Raw genomic sequence first — 20,738 nt, 5'->3', positions numbered from 1 at the left:
GAAAAATATGTGTCAAAGAACTGATCCAGAGAACCGCTTATTCAAATAATTTTATAGCTCAATCCTGAACATAACAGTCGTCAATGAATTTGTCATTGCACGCTGACATGTCAAATTATTAAGCCACGCATATCTAATAACTGCAATTTAAAATTTTCCAAGTCAACAAAGGTCAATTTTTGTAATACATTCAAATATATTATAGTAATGTATTGTTAATATTTTATTTATTATTAACTAATTATTGATATAATAACGTATGTATTTTTTTTACTTCGGCTCAGGTTTTATCACATGAGACAAATCATATTTACCTCTGACACATTTTATTTTAACTCCTGGTGTATCTTTTAGTCGGCCTACTCGGCAAAGTACGATGTTGTGTTCTTGTAGATTATGACCTATACCTAAAAATATGAAAACAAAAAAAATTTATGAACGATTTGTTATCAATAAAAAAATATTAGATGGTGTGATAAGCAATTAAAAAATTTTATGGCATTAATTTGTTATACGTAGTTATACTTCATGACAGTCGATTAGATAGAACATTAACTTTAAAATGAATTAATTGAAGTATGTATACAAAGTCATTTAAGTACTGTTTTAATTAATGGTAATAAAAAAATTTTTTTTTTCGTGATAAAAAAAAATGGTTTCATTCAGTAGATTTTAGTAAATTTTTATGTAATTGAGTTGTGGCGATAATTGTATTTAATAAAATCAAAATAAATTACCAGGTACATAAGCAACCATTTCTTTTCCAATAGACAGTTTCACAAGTACACATTTTCTATTAGCGGAATTTGGTTTTTTTGGTTTCTTAATAAGCGTTTTAAGGACGACACCTTTGGCAAAGGGTTTACCGTCCAAAGGGCGACGTTTGTTACGTTTTTTAACGTGAGGACCTTTTTTGTGCATTTGAAATAAAGAAGAGCCCATTCTTTTGAACTCAGCCAAACCTGAAATCATTAAATTACTCAATTATATTCGTACATTAATCCAAGATACTCAGTAGAGTGGGTAACTGCAATTAAATAAAAAGTTAACGACCTCAAAAAAATTTACTTGTAAACATTTTTAAATGATGTATCATTATAAATAATTAAATTATGTTTTTTGTCTTTCATTAACCACATTAACATCATGTAATTAACTTGTTAATTACTCAGATTTTATAATTTTTTAAGTACACAACTCGAGGCCAATATATTTTTTTTTTTTTACCGAAAATAAAATAACGATGATGTGGATACGTATCAATTATTTTTTTTTTCCATTGCTAGTAGATATAAAAAAAAAAAAAAACAGGTGTGAACTGGAAAATAAAAAGATTGAGACCTAGTGACCATTTTACAAGCGTTACAAATACTAGAATTTCAGTAACGGTATACTGAGAAAAAATAAAAACTCTTTCGCAAAATAATCTTTATGCCTGGTGGTGTAAAATAAGAAGAAGGAACAGAAAAAAAAGCAACCGATGTGTCAAGTATAAGAGCGAGAAATATGGAATATGATGAGTTTGACATCCAAAGACTGGCTGTGTCCAACCCCTTAAAATTTTCTTCTTTTCCTATATATATATATATATATATATATATATATATATATATATAGATATACATGTATACATATTATCCTTAACATTCATCTCCAGGATGTTCGTCATCTTTCTCCCGTGCACTCGTAAGCTTATTAAGTAACATTGTTACGACGAGACAGAGGATGACGCGCAGTTGGTGGTCACTAAAATTCTTATAACAACTCTTGGAAAGTGGACAACTCTTTTGTAGATTTAGCTTTTTTTTTAGATGAACTCGTCGTAGTAGGCGGAGAAAATATGGATTATACGTGTCTAAAAAGATGCAAATCTGAGGTAAAGATTTGCTAAAAGTATCGAAGAATGCCACTTAGAATTACATTACTTTCACTTATATTATTCAACAGTTAAACTTAACGTTTATTCGAAGAAATTTTAAAAATACATTTTTGTTTTTAATTCGAAAAACTATTTTTTAGTATGAGTTTCGTTATCATAATAATATCTATCATGGGTATCAAGATATTAGATAAGACAACTACAATTGTACGTAACTTATTATTGTATTAATCGAAGTTGTGTGTAGATAAAAAAATTTTCCGTATCAATTAATTAAGTTACTAAAAATTTTATCCTCATTATATGCTCTGACGTAAACGATTTTGTGATCTAAAATGTAAAAAAACAATTAATTGGATCCTCAGGCACAAATAGTATAAGTAATATTTTTGATTAGTTAATAAGAAGTAATATTTTAGATTTATATCAAAATTCTAGTGACTGGAAATAAAATAATTATTGGAGGTGTACGAATAGTTCAAACTACAATTAGAAAATTTTAAAAACTTTTTATAAACAGAATTTTCTGGATTTGTATCGAATGATTTGAAAATTTACTAATTATTCAAAAACTTTACGAAATTCGAATCGACTAGTTATATTTTATTCGATCCGATTCGCACACCCTAATAATTATGTATGAAAATATAATTATCAGATTTAATTATTTAGTCATAAGTGCAATTTTTAAGTTTTTTTTACTAATGAAAATTGTCACAAAAAAGTTATAAAATGTGAACTTATATAATCAAAACGTGTCCGCATTATGCAATTTATTTCTTCTCAAATTATTTAAAATCGAATTTTTGTGACTCACTGCAGCTATTTCTTATCAAAATCTTTACAATATGTTAGATCATTACAAGTTTTATCTTCTCATTGGCCAACTAAAAAATTTATTTTCGTGACATCTGTCAGATAAGAGTTTTGAGGCTGTTTTTTGACCTATTGATAAGACACCTAAATGTTGAAAGAATAATAAGAAATTTATGTCACCGAAAAAATTTGTGTTCAAAGAACTTGACACAAGTGACGACAGAAAGTAAATTACAAATAATAGTCAAATGTCATCTAAACAATTGTTCAATTAAAATGACATTTTTAAGACAGGAAAAAGAACACAAATTTTCTATGACTCCCAGGACCAATATTTGTACGTGTAATTTTTTTAACAAAACTTGGCTTTAAGAAAAAATAAAATTTATCTTATCCTTTTAACAGACATCTTTATGATCTTAGAGTTGTCGCTGTGTTACTTGGGCAGCATCAAAACTTTAAGTTTCAATGTCTGTACACAGAATCAAAGAATTCTCGACTGAAAAGTAAATATTATTCATTCAAGAAATTTTTTCCGAAAACCTCAATTTTCTCGAATAAAGTAGAAATTTTCTCCGACCAAGACGAATTTTCGTTAACCAAGATAAATTCTCTTGGCTCAAGAAAATCTTGATTTGGTTTCTGCTTAATTATAAATTGCAAATCACAATTTACGCTTACACTAATAGTTGATCACACTATTAGTCTTAAATTAACTTGTTTTCGACTAGGGATGAAATGAAACGATTTCCGATTGCAAGTGATGTCAACCTACGGCTCGGGCAGCCAACTTCACTCTGCTCTGAAATCGTTTTGATTCATCCCTTGTCACACAATGTACTGTTAATTTATCCTTTCTCAACCATTATTCTCTCAAAGAGTTTTTAGCGACTTCTGTAAAACTTTAAAAATTTCAACTTTATTTTTTTAGAAAAAAGTTATCGATATGTAATGATTGTAAAAAAATTTTGTATTTATTTCAAATGAATTCTAGTATAAATAATCATAAATTATTCCATAAATAATCGATTTAATTGTCAAAGAGATCTATAACTTTTATTGAAAATTAGAAACGTGCATATGCGAGCGATTTTATAAGTATTCTATTGGGTCATACAAAAAAATTCCAGTAAAAGGAAAAAAAAATAATAAATATAAATATTAATATGCAAGATTTCCAAAAGGTTGAATGATTTTTTTTAATACTTTTTGAGCATTTCGCGGTAAAGCTGTCACAGTCGATATACAACGATGACGGACGAGTAAATTTAACACTGGACGTTACACACCATTGTGTTGTTCATTTTGAGAATTCACTGGATGACCATCGTCCGTCAATACGACAGATGTCCAAAAACCAAGCACTAGCTAATCCTTAGCCCTAACTTGGATTTTAACTGAGGCAAGAGAGGACCAGCAGCAAAAGCCTTATTATCTACCGCACGACCAATTCCTAAAGCCAAAACCCCTTTTTCATTTAGATCAATGCGTAAGATTACATTGCGAAAAATTTTTAAACCACCACGTGTATACTTATATTGCGTCTCCTTTGTCATACGTTTCACCCTGATTTAACTTTTTAAAAGAAAAAATTCATCGTTAATTCTCCGAAGTATTACTATACTTTTTCTTTGGTTTTCATCTTTTATATTTTACCTATACTACATTCACATAAATTTACGCGTTTGACATTACGTTGTTACATTATTAGTAACAACAACAAAAAAATAAAACTTTTTTTTAAGACATAAATACCAGATTATCCTGCAACATAACCAGTTTGATTCTAAAAAAAAAACCATAGGACATCTTTAAAAAAAAAGAAATATAAAAAGTAAATTAATATTATAACTGTGGGATTTTTTTTTTTTTTTCAAAAAATTAGACAAGGAATATACGAAAAAAAAGTCTATGAATAGAAAAAAAAAACATAATACAAAGATCTAAAACCTTAGACCTCGGAAAATTTCCCTGAGAACTGTATAGATACGTTATACATCTATATATAATACTATATAGAATTTTTTTCTGACAACTGGTCAACCGCAAATGGACATGTCACCCCTTCCGAATTCCCATCGATGTTTGATCATTGCCAGTGGGCATTCTGCATGAGAATCATTTGGGCGCCAGGTTTTTCTTCTCTACAGACTATGCTCTACTATACAGTAGTGTGACCATAAAGAAAGAAGGAAAAATATTAAAAAAAACATCTTTATTCCACTGTGTGACGGTGTGACGACGAATCATCAAAAGAGGTAAGCTTATACTTTTGCGAAAGGACTCTGGGTCCATTTTGCATGGAGTGTGAATGACAAGAAGCTGCATCAAATGATTAAATCCCATGACTTGACGTTCTTTTTATTCTTTTTTATTCCTTACATTCGAACTTTACTAGTTTTTATTCATCATTGTAATTGTATTGATTTTTTGTCAATGATTATGATGAGTGTGGCTGTACTTAAATAAAAGATATCAAGTGAGTCGTATATTTATTTCCTCATTTGTTTAAATTTTAGATAATGGAAATTCTAAAAGCCTTGAAGCAAGACAATAAAATAGATTTTATTTAAAAAACGGACTGTTATTAAAATTTCCCCTTTGGCAGTGATATGACCAATGGTAATAAAAACAAAGATAAATCTCAATCATAGTAATAAAAAATATCATGAGATTACCTGTGAATGCATTGTCGACACATGATTTTGTAAGATTCCATACTTTTGATGCTGTAAAAATAATATTTATAAATTAGACATTTATTAAATTTAATGAGATTAATATAACTGATGAGTGTGAATGTAGCAGAAGTAAGGATGTTATAAATTTTAAATAAATGAATAAATGATTTAGAATAATGAAATTCAAAAAAATGCGCGCACTGATTTTCCATTTATCTAAATATGCATTTTTTCAATTTTTACTTTACTTACATTTTATTTATTTATTTATTTATTCTAAAATTGTGAGAATTGACAATTGTCAGCAACATTCACATGAGTGCAAATGTAGCAGACATACGACAATTTTTTAATTACATATAAAAAAATAAAACAATTAAAACAATAAAATTAAAAAATACATGTACTGACTTTTGAATTTTCTAAACATGCATTTGTTTAATTTTATTTCATAAACGTTTGAATTTATTATTTCAAAGTTTTAAAAATTGTCAGATGTCCGCTAGCTTTACTATCCTAACATTCAAACTTATGATTAACTGGATGATCTTGAAGTTAGAAGACAATTAGCAATTTTCGTTTTTTATTTTTTTTTAACAAATCGATTCAAAAAAAAAAAAAAAAAAAAAAAAAATATGCACATATAAAAAATTATATGTGCAATTTTTTAAATTTTTATAATTACAGTTTCTAAAAATATCAAAAAATTATTAGACGTCGGCTAACTTCGGAGTCATTTAACTGAAAATATGATCTTGAAATTAGCTAATAATTGCACACCTCAACGAAAGCGCTGAGGGTGCTTTATGAACGGTTTTTTAGAATTTTTTTTTTACAAACGATAAATTTGAATAATTGCACCTGGATTTTTCTAAATTTTCTTTATGTGCATATTTTTAGTTTTTTTTTCTTTTTTAAATTAAAATGCTGAAAAAACAAATTCGAATTTTTTTTTTGAAAAGTTAAATTTTTATTTGTCATATTATCAAGTACATAAAATTTTTAATTTAGCTTAAAAATTAACAACAAAAAGCTTTATCATTACTAGTTTTGAGTTAGTTCGTTACCAATGGTAAATCTCGCCAACCATCAATGTATAAATTAAACATCACTTATTGTTAGATTTTTAAAATATCAATCATAGCACAACTTATGTTGTTCTTATATTAACTTAATTAGTTATTACATAGTTTTTATATTATAGATGTTAAAAAAAATGACTTTAAAAAAAAAAACATCAGACTTAAATTCGAAAATTGTTAAGGGTGGGTAGTACTAACCGAATTTTCGAATTTTACTTTTCCAATTACGTTTAGAATAATTACGTCACTCGAGTGATGAAAACCTTCCGAAAAAGTTTGTCTTACACATTTTTTCGAAAGCTATAAAAATTTCTGTAGTAACAATTGATTTATAAATTAAAAGAAAAGTAAAATTCAAAAATTCCTTAAGTACGGCCAAGGCCTTAAGTGTCTGTTAACTTCAGGATCATAATATTTTATGATCTCGATATGGACAAATCGATTACAAAAAAATAAAAAAAAACTATAAATATGCAATTTATTAAAATATGTCTTTTTATAATTTATCGTTTTGAAAAAAATCCATAAATTATTAAACTTTAGCTAATTTCAGTATCCTAAAATATTACTTTATTGAGATTCCATTTAAAAGTATTTCAAAACAAAAGAAATTAAATGAAGATTCTGAAGGTTAGGACAAGTTTATTAATGCGTAAATAAATTTAAAAATACCTTCTACGGACTTTCCCACTTGCGAACGAAATAGGTTGAATCCTTTTGCTAAAATACTCATTTTTATGACAATCAACGATTAATTGTTATTTTACACTATATTGTTATAAATTTTGAAAATATTTGTGTTTGTCACGTTTATTTTGACAAACACAACGCGCGTAGTGACAATATTTGAAACTATCAAGATAATTCTACTTCATCATCGGACAGTATAGTCGACTTGGGGTCAGGTTTGCTCCATCAATGGCAGACTAAGAACTCAATTTGAAATTTAATTACAACTTGACGTCAAAATAAATTTACTTATTTTGCGTAAAAAGAGATTTAAAAACTACAAAGGAAATTTTTTCATGAGTAAGATTGGGCTTATCGTCCCGAAAATCCAAATCCTCAATAAAACTCTTGCTATCAAATAATGGAAATCTGTTGAAATAAATTCGCACATGTCATTATATAGTATTTAAAAAAACTACCGATTTATTGGTAATCTTAAGACTGGACTGTACTCAGCAAACTCTCGAATTTCAAATTTCTATTTATTTATCGATCGATTATCATTACGGCGATTTCTTAAGCTTCTGGAAAAATGCATAAGGCGAATTTTCTCAAAAGATTTTCATCATTTTAGTCCCATAAACATTCAAGACGTAATTAGAAATCTAAAACCCGAAAATTTGGTAAGTACTGCCGACCCTTAAAATTGACAGCTGAAAATCTACATAGTCGTACTTATATTTTTTATTTACTTAAATCTTATGAGCCTGAAGTTAGCAGACAAACGAAAAATAAAATAATTGACAGCGGATATCTTTTGAACAATTTGAATTATATACAATTAAATGAATGGAATAGAATTCTATTGAAATAAACTAGATACGCTAGTAATTTTTTTTTTTTTTTAGCTCACTGTTTTGGATTTATTCAAAAACAAAATTTTTAGCAAGCTAACCTGACATTTCAAATGATCGGAATAACTTCATATTGTATTACTTTCTTAATGGCACTATTATCTAAGGGCGCCTTGGTTTTTTTTTTTGAAAATCGAAAAAAAACTTTAGCACGTCATAATTTTTGAACAAATCGTTGAAACGAAAAAAAAAAAAAACTCACCTCTTCGTTTTTTTATTATCTAGAGGTGCAATTTTTTTATTTTCGAAAATTGCTGTCATATTTTGAAAAAATGATAAAAACAATTTTTTCGAATTTTTTAACTAAGCATATGAGTGAGAAAAATTATTTTAAAGATAGAACTAAACATGCCGTCTTTTTCTCTTTCCAAAAGCTACGTATGCATGATTTCATTTTTTTTCTATTTTAATTTAAATGGTCAATATGCTCAGGCAATCAAAATTTTAAGTTTTTTGAATTTTATACCTCGTTAATGGCGTTTTACCAAAATAAGCCTAAGATACATTTTTGTAGGGAATTTTATGTTCTACAAAAAAGGTCTCTTATGATTTTTTGATAAATCAATCTGTTCAAAATTTATGGAAGCTTAAAGTCAAATTTATAGTAAATTTCGAGATCTTTTTACTTTTCCAGTGAAACTACCGAACTTATCATCAAATGCCATGGAATTTTTTGTAGACGGTTTATTCTCTACAAATAAACCTTTAAAATTTTTTTTTAAATTCTTCATAACGGTTAATTTATTTCCATTTTATTGTCAAGCTCTTAAAAAAAATAGCGTTTTGCTCGACTTCAATCGATCTCTTAGGTAAATAAATAAATAAATTAAAACAATGAAATTAAAAATAATGCGGGTACTAATATTTCGATTATTTACACACATATTTTTTAATTTTTATTGTACTTACATTTTATTTATTTATTCCAAAATTTTAAAATTGTTAATTGTCGGCCACATTCACACTCATCGAAATTTACTATAAATTTGACTTCAAGCTTCCATAACTTTTGAACAGATAGATTTATCAAAAAATCATAGGAGACCTTTTTTGTAGAACATAAAATTCCCTACAAAAATGTATCTTAGGCTTATTTTGGTAAAACGCCATTAACGAGGTATAAAATTCAAAAAACTTAAAATTTTGATTGACTGAGCATATTGACCATTTAAATTAAAATAGAAAAAAAATGAAATCATGCATACGTAGCTTTTGGAAAGAGAAAAAGACGGCATGTTTAGTTCTATCTTTAAAATAATTTTTCTCACTCATATGCTTAGTTAAAAAATTCGAAAAAATTGTTTTTATCATTTTTTCAAAATATGACAGCAATTTTCGAAAATAAAAAAATTGCACCTCTAGATAATAAAAAAACGAAGAGGTGAGTTTTTTTTTTTTTCGTTTCAACGATTTGTTCAAAAATTATGACGTGCTAAAGTTTTTTTTCGATTTTCAAAAAAAAAAACCAAGGCGCCCTTAGATAATAGTGCCATTAAGAAAGTAATACAATATGAAGTTATTCCGATCATTTGAAATGTCAGGTTAGCTTGTTAAAAATTTTGATTTTGAATAAATCCAAAACAGTGAGCTAAAAAAAAAAAAAATTGCTAGCGTATCTAGTTTATTTCAATAGAATTCTATTCCATTCATTTAATTGTATATAATTCAAATTGTTCAAAAGATATCCGCTGTCAAATATTTTATTTTTCGTTTGTCTGCTAACTTCAGGCTCATTAAATCTTTAAGTTAACTTTAGAAAAATTTTTGCTCGCATTCTAAGAATCTGATTGAATAATCAAAAAAGTGTTAAGAAATCTAATCTTTTCGATTAAATAATCTTTGAAGAGCCAAATGTGATAAAAATCGTGATTCTGAAATCGTGCTTCCATTCTTGGGTAAAAAAATCGACTCTTTAATAATTTTCACAAAAAATTTAATATCTGGAGTGACCTTAAAGTCGGTTGTAATTTACTACCCTTTAGAAATTAATTTATTGCATGCTTCTATATTGTGTGTATTATCTAAGTATACCTTGACGAATCCTAATTAAGATGACCAGAAAAATTCCCAAGTGGCACAAAAAAAAATTGTTGACTTCTTGCTAAATTTAAGTTAACCATTGGTTACATGATAACAAATTGTCGCCCTAAATTTAACAAAAAGTCAGCAACTTTTTTTGTGCCACTTGGGTAGGATTTAAAATAATTTTGAATGATTCGAATTAAATTATATTCAATAATATCAAATCATTTTCTAATCACTTCATCTAATCAGGAAGTATAATTTTAGTAAATTAATAATTTACATATTTATTTGAAAAAATCACATAAAGATTTTCAAAAATCTTTGATATTCAATATTATTGAAAATTTTTGATCAAATTTTAAACTGTATTCTGCTCTTACTATCATTAAGAACTATGGCCTACACATTTCTATGATACTGAAAGTAGCAGACATTAAACAATTTTGTAATTTTAATAGACAATTTAAAAATTTACAAAATAAAAAGATTTTAATATGCAATTTTTAAGTTTTTTCTATAAGTAGGGCAGAAGCAGCATTCTTGGATACTGCTCCATTTTTTAACATTTAGTACTTTATTTCAATTAGTGAAAAAGTATTAAAAAAAAAACTTACATTACTAGTGTGATAAAAATATTGTGTACACATTTATGAGTGTGAGTGTAGCACACATGAGACAAGTAATAAATTTGAAATGAATAAAAAAATAAATTAATTAATTGAAATAATGAAATTGAAAAAAATGCACGTACGGACTTTGCGTTAATTTTTACTCCACTTACATTTCATTCATTTATTCTAAAATTTAAAAAATTGATAATCGTCTACTACATTCTCACTCATACACATTTGAAAAATTAATAATGCCATTGCGTTTTTACAAATTATCTTATTTAAAATCTAAAAGCGATATCTCTACCCTATTTTATTTTTTTATTTAAAAGAAATATTTTTTTTTAATGTCTGCATACTTTTAGTATCATATATTTTTATCGCAAAAATAAAAATAGACATAATAATAATAAATAATAGCACTACAAATGAATACAACGGAAATAACTATTTTAAAAAATAACCGCCTTGGCAGCAGTGTCTTTGTCTTTTATATCTTCCATCCTACATCTATTGCGTATCTTGTTGTGCGCAGTAAATGTTATTACAATTCTCATTTCTCAATCTCAATTGTCATTCATCATTCCACGTAAATAGAACCCAATAGCACATTGTTTTCTTTCAACTATTAATTAAATAAGTCACAATCACGTACTGCACAATTGCTTTTCACAATAATTTATAATACTCAAAAATACTCGGATTATTTTTGTTAACTTGAAAAAAACTTATCAGAAAAATTTATCATGGCTTATCATAAAATATTTAATAGTTTAATTGTAGTACTATTTATCAGTATAAATTATTTTAGTAATACTCAGGGCTTTACAAACGTTTATCCAAAATTGAAAAGTTATCCTCTAAAAGATGGTGAAGATGCAGGGCAACCATTATTTTTAACTCCTTACATTGAAAAAGAAAAATTTGACGTTGCTAGAAAATTAGCTACTGTTCAACATAAAGAAATGCTAGATGTTGGAAGCTATGCCGGATATTTAACAGTCAATAAACAATTCAATTCGAACATGTTCTTCTGGTTTTTCCCAGCTCAGGTAAATTTATTTTTAAATCTTCAAACTATTTTTTATAAATTTAATAATGATCCTAAAGTTACCCGACGTCTAATAATTTTTAAACTTTTGTAAAAACGATAAATTATAAAAAAAAAAATTATTTGAAAAAATTTCACTTACAGTTTTTTTAATTTTCTACATGTCCATATTCTTAGTTTTTTTTTTTTTAAATTAAATTGTTGAAAAAAAAAATCTGAAAATTGCTAATCATCTTTTGACTTCAGGATCATGTTTTAAAAAATTTATATTTTTTATTATTAAAATTAAAAGCTCATAAAAAATTTTATGGATTTAAAATCAGTAATTAGTATGGCTGATTAATTAATTTATTAAAAAATATATAAAAACTTGTGATATTTAAATTTTTACTTCAGCAGTGCATTATCTAATGTCTTATTTTTAAGAAATTAAATCATTGTGTTCCTAAAAATACTAAAAAAAATAATAATTAATTTAAAAGTTGCATTTTGTCGGGATAGTTCCGTATCCGTTATATTCACGTCGTCCGTGAACAGTGCACTGATGTGAATAAAACGTTATTGATTTATACTTATTATTTTATACTTTTAATGTCAGTGTCAGTGTTAATCATTATCAGTATCAATGCTTGTATTTTAAAAATTAATTTATTCAATGATAAATAAAAAATAATAAAGATTAATGTCTGATTGTGAAATTATTAAAACTTATTTTTAACGTAACACTGATATACAAATTTATAAATTGTAACATATGCGTTTGATTTCATTTGTAAAACAACCAAGGCAGTCTGTTTTAAAATAATTGTTAATTTATTTTTTAAATATGGATGATGAGAAATTAATAAAATATGTACGGACTTTTAGAGGACTTTATGATATGTCACATTCACAATATTTAAATGGAAATTATAAAGAAAAAAAATGGACTGAAATAGCTGATAAATTAAATCAATCAGGTATTTATTAATACGTGTATTTTATCTAGTCACCCGTAAAAAAATTCGTTTGAAAAGATTACAAAAAAGTTCATGGGGAATTTCTAAACTTGAGACAGATTAGAAGTTCGAGTGGAACTTTTGTAATTTTTATAGTAAAAAAAAAGTTTTAGGACTTTATATGAGCAAATTTTGAATTAAAAAAGAACGTTTTAAAAACATATTTTTACTACCCCAAGTAGCACAAAGACAACTTTAAGATGTCTGTTAAAAGGACAAGACAAATTTTATTTTGTCTCAAAGCCAAGTTCTTTCATATGAATAAGACGTACAGATGTTGGCCGTAGGAGTCATAGAAAATTTGCTCTTTTTCCCGTCTTGAAAATGTCGTTTCAATTTAAAAATCGTTGATGACTTATTTTATGAGTGTGAATATAGGCGACAATTGGAAATTTTTTTTAATTTTTGAATAAATAAATAAATTGTAAGTGAAATAAAGATTGAAAAATTCGTATTTAGATAATTGAAAAATCAGTACGTGTATTTTTTTAAATTTCATTATTTTAATTAATTAATTTATTTATTTATTTAAAATTTATAAATTGTCTCATGTCTGCTACATTCACACTCATCTTATTTTACAATTATTTGTAATTTACTTTTTGTCGTTACTTGTATCAAGTCTTTTTGGCAGATATTTTTTTCGGTGACATAAATTTCTGATTGTTTTGTCAAAATTTTGGTGCCTTATCCAGGTCAAAAAACAGCCTCAAAATTGCTATCATATAAATGTCACAAAGCCAAGTGTGCAAATTGGGACATTTTACCCTCATTCCGAAAAAGTTCAAATACTTCTAATATAGAACTTTTTTTTATTCTTATGGTTATTGGTTTCTAATGGGAACTTTTTCGGAACCTGGGTAAAGTGTAGTAAAAATACGTTTTAATAAATGCGTTTTAAAAACGTTCTTTTTTTTATTAAAAATTCTCTCTTATAGTCCTGGATAAACCTTTTTTTACTATAAAAATTACAAAAGTTCCACTCGAAATTCTTATCCGTATCAAGTTTAGAAGTTCCACATGTCGGACTTTTTGGAACGAATTTCTTTACACGGGCAGCCAAGAAAATTTTTTATTAACAATAAAAACTTGCAGTTGTTGCTTGTAAAGCTCGTTGGAATAATATCAGAGATAATTTTCGTAAATCCTTAAAAAAAAGAATTGCTCAAGATGAAGAAAAAGTAACGCAATCTAAAAAATATAAATATGAAGATCAATTAGACTTTTTGATGCCTTTTATAAAAATAAGAGACACCGATGATATTTTAGATAACGTTGTTGCAATAAATATTGACACCATCGCTCACATTAAAAATGATACTGAGCAAACTGATGACACTGACAGCAACGATTACGATTATAATGATGAGTATGATGATCAAGATCAAATGATATCGACATCTAAGTCTACACCACCGGAAAAAGTTCCAATAATTCCAAGCTATCATGACGATAGTGATGTTGATGTACCGAAACAATCTTTGTCGTCAGAGTCGAGTAAAAAACGAAAGCTCGACGATCCATTAAAATTCGATAACTCTGAAGCCGCATCAGTTACTTTAATGAAATACGTCCTGGAACAAAACGAAAAAACAAGCCAGCAATCTGTTCATCCAGTGGATGCGTTTCTTGCTGGATTAGCGCCCACTTTAAAATCTTTGAACCCCTATCACTTGAACATTGCGAAATCTAAAATATTTAATGTCGTTCAAGAATTAGAAATGAATCAAATAATGAACGTACCAGCGGCATTTGAAGCTCCTGTAACAAAATTTTTTATTTCGCCTTCTTCTTCTCCGTTGCATAACAACACGCCATCATCTACTTTTATACCAACCGCAGCTGCAGATTTACATAAATAAATATGAAAAAAAAAAAATTGTAATCGTGTATTTAAAACTGTATAATAAGTCACTGATAATTATCAATTTTATAGCAGTATTTAAAAAAACTAAATTATAAGACAAGTTAATTTTGTAAAATTAGATCCAATTTTTTATGAGCTTAACTTTAAAATTTATTTGTATGAAAGGGAATGATTAAAAAAAAAATACGTATTAAATTATAATTAATTTTTTGTAATCAGATAAAACCTCGAACTGCACCGGTAGTACTGTGGCTCCAAGGAGGTCCAGGAGCAAGTTCACTCTTCGGTCTCTTCACAGAAAATGGACCATTTAGAGTTGATGAAAATAAAACTCTTCAAATGCGTAAATACAGCTGGAGTATTTCACACAATTTAATTTACATCGACAATCCAGTTGGCACGGGTTTCAGTTTTACTGATCACGACGAAGGATATGCAAGAAATGAAACCCAAATCGGCGAAGATCTTCATTCAGCATTAGTGCAATTTTTCAAATTATTCTCTGAACTACAGGGTAACGATTTTTATGTAACTGGTGAATCATATGCCGGTAAATATGTTCCAGCATTGTCATACACAATCCATGAAAAAAATCCAACATCGAAAGTTAAAATAAATTTAAAAGGTTTAGCTATTGGTAATGGTCTCACTGATCCAATAAATCAATTAAATTACGGCGACTATCTTTATCAGTTGGGTTTAATAGACTTTAATGGCATAGAAAAATTCCATGCTTATGAAGAGAAGGGGCGAGCGTTTATAAATCAGAGCAAATACGATGAAGCCTTTGAAATATTTAATGAACTTCTTGACGGTGATTTAAATTCTCCGCCAACTTTATTTCAAAACCTGACTGGTTTTAATTTTTACTTCAATTATTTACGTACTAAAGACACCAATGAATCTGATTGGATGAGTCAGTGGATACAAAGTGTTGGTGCAAGACGGGCCATTCACGTCGGCAATTATTCTTTCAATGTTGAAAATTCAAAAGTTGAAGGTCACTTGAAGAATGACATCACTCGATCTGAAGCTGATAAAGTTGCTGCTCTACTTCAACACTACAAAGTTCTTACTTACAACGGACAGCTTGACATTATTGTTGCTTACCCACTCACAATAAATTATCTAAAGAATTTACAATGGCCTGGAGCCGAGGTTTACAAAAAAGCTCAACGCAGCGTCTGGAAAGTTGGTGATGAAATCGCTGGTTATGTTAAACATGCAGACAATTTAATTGAAATATTTGTACGTAATGCCGGACACATGGTCCCAGCTGACCAACCCAAGTGGGCATTTGATTTAATCAGTCGATTTACTCACGTCAAAACTTTTTGATTCAAAAAATGTATTCGAACAAAAAATTCTTTATTTTATTTAAATAGTTACAATTATAGACAGAGACACTAGTACGGTATTTATTTATCAATAAAAAAAATAGATTGTTCATAATAATTAATAATCATACTATTGATTGATAAATAAATTAAATAATTGTAAGTAATACTTGGATTATTAAGGTATGGAAAATAATAGATCAATCCAAAGAACAAAATATGTAAGCGTATAATAAAACTATTTTTTTATTAATGTTAACAGTAACTAAATTTTCATTAATTGCTAGTCAATTATTTAATGGGTTGTAATTACCATTGTTGATTTAATTGTCACAAAAGTATTAGTGTCTACTCTATAAAATAATAATTAATATGAGAATTATTTTTCTTTTTTTTTTACTGATTTAAATAAATGATATTGTAAAGGTTTTTTTTTTTTATGTACAGAATTTTATTTTATTTTGTACATATTATAAAATAAATGTTATAAAATTCTTAACTTAGTGGTTACGATATATTTTTATCAATTTATTGTTATTAAAATTGTTAAAGTATTTCTGAGATTTATAAATAAAATTATTAATTAGTCTCACAAATTATTTTGTGTCAATAATTGTACTTTCAAATCAGATTATTTTTAAAACTGAGTTTTTTTCTGGTAAATTTCACATCAGTCTTTTTTTTAATTTACAATTTATCGTTAAAAAATTTACTATAAGATTCTGTAGGCCTATTAAATTAAATTAACTAGTAACAATAATTGATGATCCTGTAGCAGACAATTAACAATTTTCGATTTTTTTTTTCGACTAATCATTTACAAGAAAAAAAATAAAAATAATAATATGCACATGTAGGAAATTACAAAAAACTGTAAGTGCAATTTTTTTAATTCATTTTAAAAAAATTCCAAAAATTATGAGACGTCGGCTAACTATGATGCTAAAAGTAGCCGACATCTGAAGATTTTTGTGTTTTTAATTACTTATTTAATTGTCATCAGAAACATTTTTAAAAAATATCCACAAGAAAAATTTTGAAAATTCTTCACATGCATTTTTTAAAATTATTGCCTGCTAGTATTTACTTTATTTATTTTAAATAAATAAATTTTTTTAATGACTGCTACCTTCAGCATCATAGCTAACTTCAGTATTATAAAAATTAATTGTTGATATATAAAGTTTTTAAAAATTTATACTACAATTATTTGATATGAATCATCAATCAAGATGAGGTAAAATATATAAATCTACGAGTGTCATATTTTTATGCCACTGGTCATGGGTAACACCGGGAACTGTGTAAGTCATTAATTTATTTGCTTTATCTAAGGTCTTTAAACCGATAGCATCAGTTTGATATATTTCACGATTCCGCATTTCGACAACAGTTTCATTGAATTTATAATAACCAAATTGACTGCTTTGCCAGGGTGTGATTACACCATCGTCAGGACCGCCAATTAAAACTAATTTTTTTAATTTTGTAAGTCCCAATTTAAAGTCCGATGAATTTCCTGATTGTTCTTCATTGTTAACTAATGGTAAAAATTTGCTATATTCAAAATACAATTTCTGAAAAATAAATATAATGAAAACCTTAATAACCGGCAATAATTAAATAATAAGAATAATAATTATAGTTTATTTACTTGATGATAAGGATCATTCCAATAATTTCCAACGCTTGTATGTTGGCCAACTCTTGAGTAAAATAATTCGAAGGCTGTTTCACAAACTAAGCCCGGGAAAAATAAATGCAAAAATTTTGCTGAAAATTATAAATTTTATAATTATTAATTACAATTTAATAAATTAAACTAAAATTCAAATTGAATAATTTTTTTCAATTAAAAATTTCAATGCAAACATTACATATGGTTATATTTGCACAAGTTTTTAGCTCAAATAATAAAATTGGAAAAAAAAATCTGTTCATCTTTGATTAGTTAAATGAACTATTTATTTAAAAATTAAAATATGATTTTAAGTTTAATAAAATAAGTAAAAGTTTTAAAAAAATTTAAGAGCATTCTCAGACAGTGCTTTCCACTTTTTAAAAATATGCAATGTCAACTGTCATAAACTTTTATTAATTATATACAATAACAATATACAAAACATAAAATTTTATTAATTAATCTAAAAAAGGACATCGTAGTTGCAATTTCACCGACATATAGAATTTTAAAGAATTTACTTACAGTTGTCATCAATTTGGAGTTAAATGAAATTTGTTGAGTAAATTTAAGCCGACAAAATTTTTAAATTGACATGAAGATTTTACTGAAATTTATTTTCCGAATTTTGGTTAACTCCCAATTCTATACTTCAGCAAAATCGCAACTACGTTGTCCTTTTTTCATTTAAGGTTTTAATTTTTTTTTTTTAATTAATTGATCAAATTTTGATACTTATGACGGTTTAGGGCCAGTTTTTCAAACCTGGTTTATTTTTAATCCGAGTTTAAATTATTATTGCTGGTATAAATATATGGCATTAATGTATAGATATACTAGTAATATTAATTGAAACTCGGATGAAATAAACTGGGTTTGAAAAACTGGCCTTTGAAGTCACTAAAAATTTAAAAAAGTGGGAAGTACTGTCTGAAAATGCTCTTAAAAGGCAATATTTAAGTTTGCTGTAAATAGAATCGCTAATTTATTAAAAATAAATATAAATTATAAATTCTTACTGCCATACTGCCCAGCTTGTGGTGAACTTAATGATATAAAAGTTCTGACATTATGATCTGGAAACCTCTGGAGAATAGCTCTAGCTAATAATCCACCTTGACTATATCCTAATAAATTAATGCCTTCAGGGAATGCTGCTGAAATTGCCATTAAATCTTGTCCAATTTCTTCTACTTGATGCCACATTGGCTCTAGACTACTCCATCCTGCATAACGTGGCGTATTAAATATTTGTGTCCCCGGATGTGTCTAAAAATAATTTACTAATAACACTAGTGTAATGAACCTTTAAAAAAATAATATCAACGTATACTAGTAATTAATTTAATCAAATTTAATTACGTAAATTATTAATACAAATATACATACTGTAGAGTGATGGAGATTTAAATAAAAATATTTAAATTACCTCTTGAATCCGAGCACTGATTTGCTCCATACTCTCACTTCCAGTAAGGACTCCATGAATAATTACAACAGGACGATAAGATGCACTTTCTATTGGATTAATTAATATAAAAATAAATAAACAACAGTACGATAAAATTGATTTATTTGTAGTCATCATTACTTTGACGTTTAAATAAACTTTAATCAAACAAACTTGATATTCAAACTAATCATCTGCACACTACATCTATTGTTATTGTTCACCATGAGAATGACAAATAAGTTTATCAGATTTATGAAATTTATAACCTTCAGTTGCTGGTTTTGTTTCAAAACAAAGAATTTATAACTCGAGTGAAAAATTAGAGATTTTTATATCAACGTTGAGAAGTAGTTTCTTGTTTATCGATAGTAGTTCAAATCAAAATTTTCTTATTAAGAGTAATTTCATTATTATAATTAAATTTATTTAAAAATAAAAATTTTTGAACATTAAGGGGGTATTCTGGTCTAGAGGCTAGATTTTGAGGTGATTTTACGGACGCAATAAAAAAAAAAAAGAAACATTTTGATTATCGAATTTTTTTATTAATATTTGGAAAGTATGAAAATGTATTTAAAAAAAAGAATCGATTTTTTTAAATTGCTAGACCAGAATACCTCCTTAATTTAATGTAAAATAAAAATATTTCAAAAACTTTTAATATAATGAACTCCAAAAATTGATGCAGTGAAAAACTTCAAGTTGATAATTTTGAATTTTTTTTAAATAAAAAAAATTATAAGATATTTTATTTAAACTTCATGTGATCGCATTTTCAAAATTCAAAACGAATTGAATGAAAGATAAAAAATTACACAACTAGTATTCTGAGAAAGTATTAAACAAAAAAATTTTAAAATAAATTCAAAAGTTCAAATTTAATGATAAAAGTCATATTATTGATGTCTAGCTTTAGCAATTGATATATATATATATAGAAAAAAATATGAATTCATAGTTATATATAACTATATATAGCTTTTTTTATTGTTAAATAATAATTATGAATTATTTTAAGTAACAAATCATTACATTCTCAAAAATGATATGAATGTGAATGTAGCAGACATGAGACAATTTATAAATTTTGAATAAACAAATAAATAAATTAAAATGATGAAATTGAAAAAAAAGCGCGTACTAATATTTCATTGATCTAAATACGCATTTTTTAAATTTTAATTCTACTTGCATTTTATTTATTTATTCAACAATTTAAAAAATCCCCACTTGTCAGTTACATTCACGCTCATAAAATGATACTGAAAGTATCAGACTTGAAAAAAAAATTTATTTTTTAAATAAACAAATAAAATACTCATAGAAAAAAATTTAAAAAATTGCACCAGTAGATTTTTTAATTTTCTACTTTTAGTTTTTCTTTTTTAATTAATTTGTTGAAAAAAAATCCAAATATTGTTGATTGTCTGCTAACTTCAAGATCATAAAAAATTATTTTTTTTAAATAAACAAATAAAATACCCATAGGAAAAATAAAAAAAATGTTAATGTCATTGTCTGACAGTAACACTTGTAGTCAAGTTGAATTCAAAGTTACAGACAAATGTACTGTCAACTTAAAGGTAACTGCTTGCTCTCATCCAACCCTTTCCTTTTAATTGCCTTCAGAATACAGCAGTAACTTAAAGTTAACTTGTAGTTAAGGTGGCTATC

The 20,738-nt window shown here is 26.5% G+C and overlaps 4 protein-coding genes across 5 annotated transcripts; 2 read left to right on the top strand and 2 right to left on the bottom strand.

Annotated features, from left to right (window-relative positions):
* Positions 1 to 234: 234 nt before the first annotated feature.
* On the bottom strand, positions 235 to 7,492 carry LOC130670373 (40S ribosomal protein S12, mitochondrial). Its single transcript, XM_057473764.1, has 4 exons — positions 7,131 to 7,492; positions 5,374 to 5,424; positions 738 to 962; positions 235 to 407 (listed from the first exon to the last, which is right to left on the bottom strand). Exons 1-4 carry the CDS (start codon positions 7,189 to 7,191, stop codon positions 271 to 273), a joined length of 474 nt encoding a protein of 157 aa, XP_057329747.1. The 5' UTR covers positions 7,192 to 7,492; the 3' UTR covers positions 235 to 270.
* A 3,750-nt stretch (positions 7,493 to 11,242) lies between these two features.
* Positions 11,243 to 16,525, top strand: LOC130670367 (venom serine carboxypeptidase). The gene is made up of 2 exons (XM_057473754.1): positions 11,243 to 11,729; positions 14,813 to 16,525. The coding sequence occupies exons 1-2, from the start codon at positions 11,424 to 11,426 to the stop codon at positions 15,929 to 15,931; spliced, it is 1,425 nt and encodes a 474-aa protein (XP_057329737.1). The 5' UTR covers positions 11,243 to 11,423; the 3' UTR covers positions 15,932 to 16,525.
* Positions 12,220 to 14,806, top strand: LOC130670370 (uncharacterized). Its single transcript, XM_057473758.1, has 2 exons — positions 12,220 to 12,687; positions 13,822 to 14,806. Exons 1-2 carry the CDS (start codon positions 12,555 to 12,557, stop codon positions 14,586 to 14,588), a joined length of 900 nt encoding a protein of 299 aa, XP_057329741.1. The 5' UTR covers positions 12,220 to 12,554; the 3' UTR covers positions 14,589 to 14,806.
* A 12-nt stretch (positions 16,526 to 16,537) lies between the features above and the next one.
* LOC130670371 (lysosomal thioesterase PPT2 homolog) lies at positions 16,538 to 19,369 on the bottom strand. 2 transcript variants are annotated; one of them, XM_057473761.1, is made up of 5 exons: positions 19,203 to 19,368; positions 19,041 to 19,129; positions 18,631 to 18,880; positions 17,585 to 17,703; positions 16,538 to 17,507 (listed from the first exon to the last, which is right to left on the bottom strand). In XM_057473761.1, exons 2-5 carry the CDS (start codon positions 19,068 to 19,070, stop codon positions 17,154 to 17,156), a joined length of 753 nt encoding a protein of 250 aa, XP_057329744.1. In that variant the 5' UTR covers positions 19,071 to 19,129; positions 19,203 to 19,368; the 3' UTR covers positions 16,538 to 17,153. The 2 variants fall into 2 exon arrangements, with proteins under 2 accessions (XP_057329744.1, XP_057329743.1); XM_057473760.1 differs by having other exon boundaries at positions 19,041 to 19,369.
* Between the last annotated feature and the right edge of the window lie 1,369 nt (positions 19,370 to 20,738).

The sequence above is a fragment of the Microplitis mediator genome, chromosome 6 (genome assembly GCF_029852145.1).
Source record: "Microplitis mediator isolate UGA2020A chromosome 6, iyMicMedi2.1, whole genome shotgun sequence".
NCBI lineage: Eukaryota > Metazoa > Arthropoda > Insecta > Hymenoptera > Braconidae > Microplitis > Microplitis mediator.
This window is presented reverse-complemented; position numbering and strand designations above follow the sequence as displayed.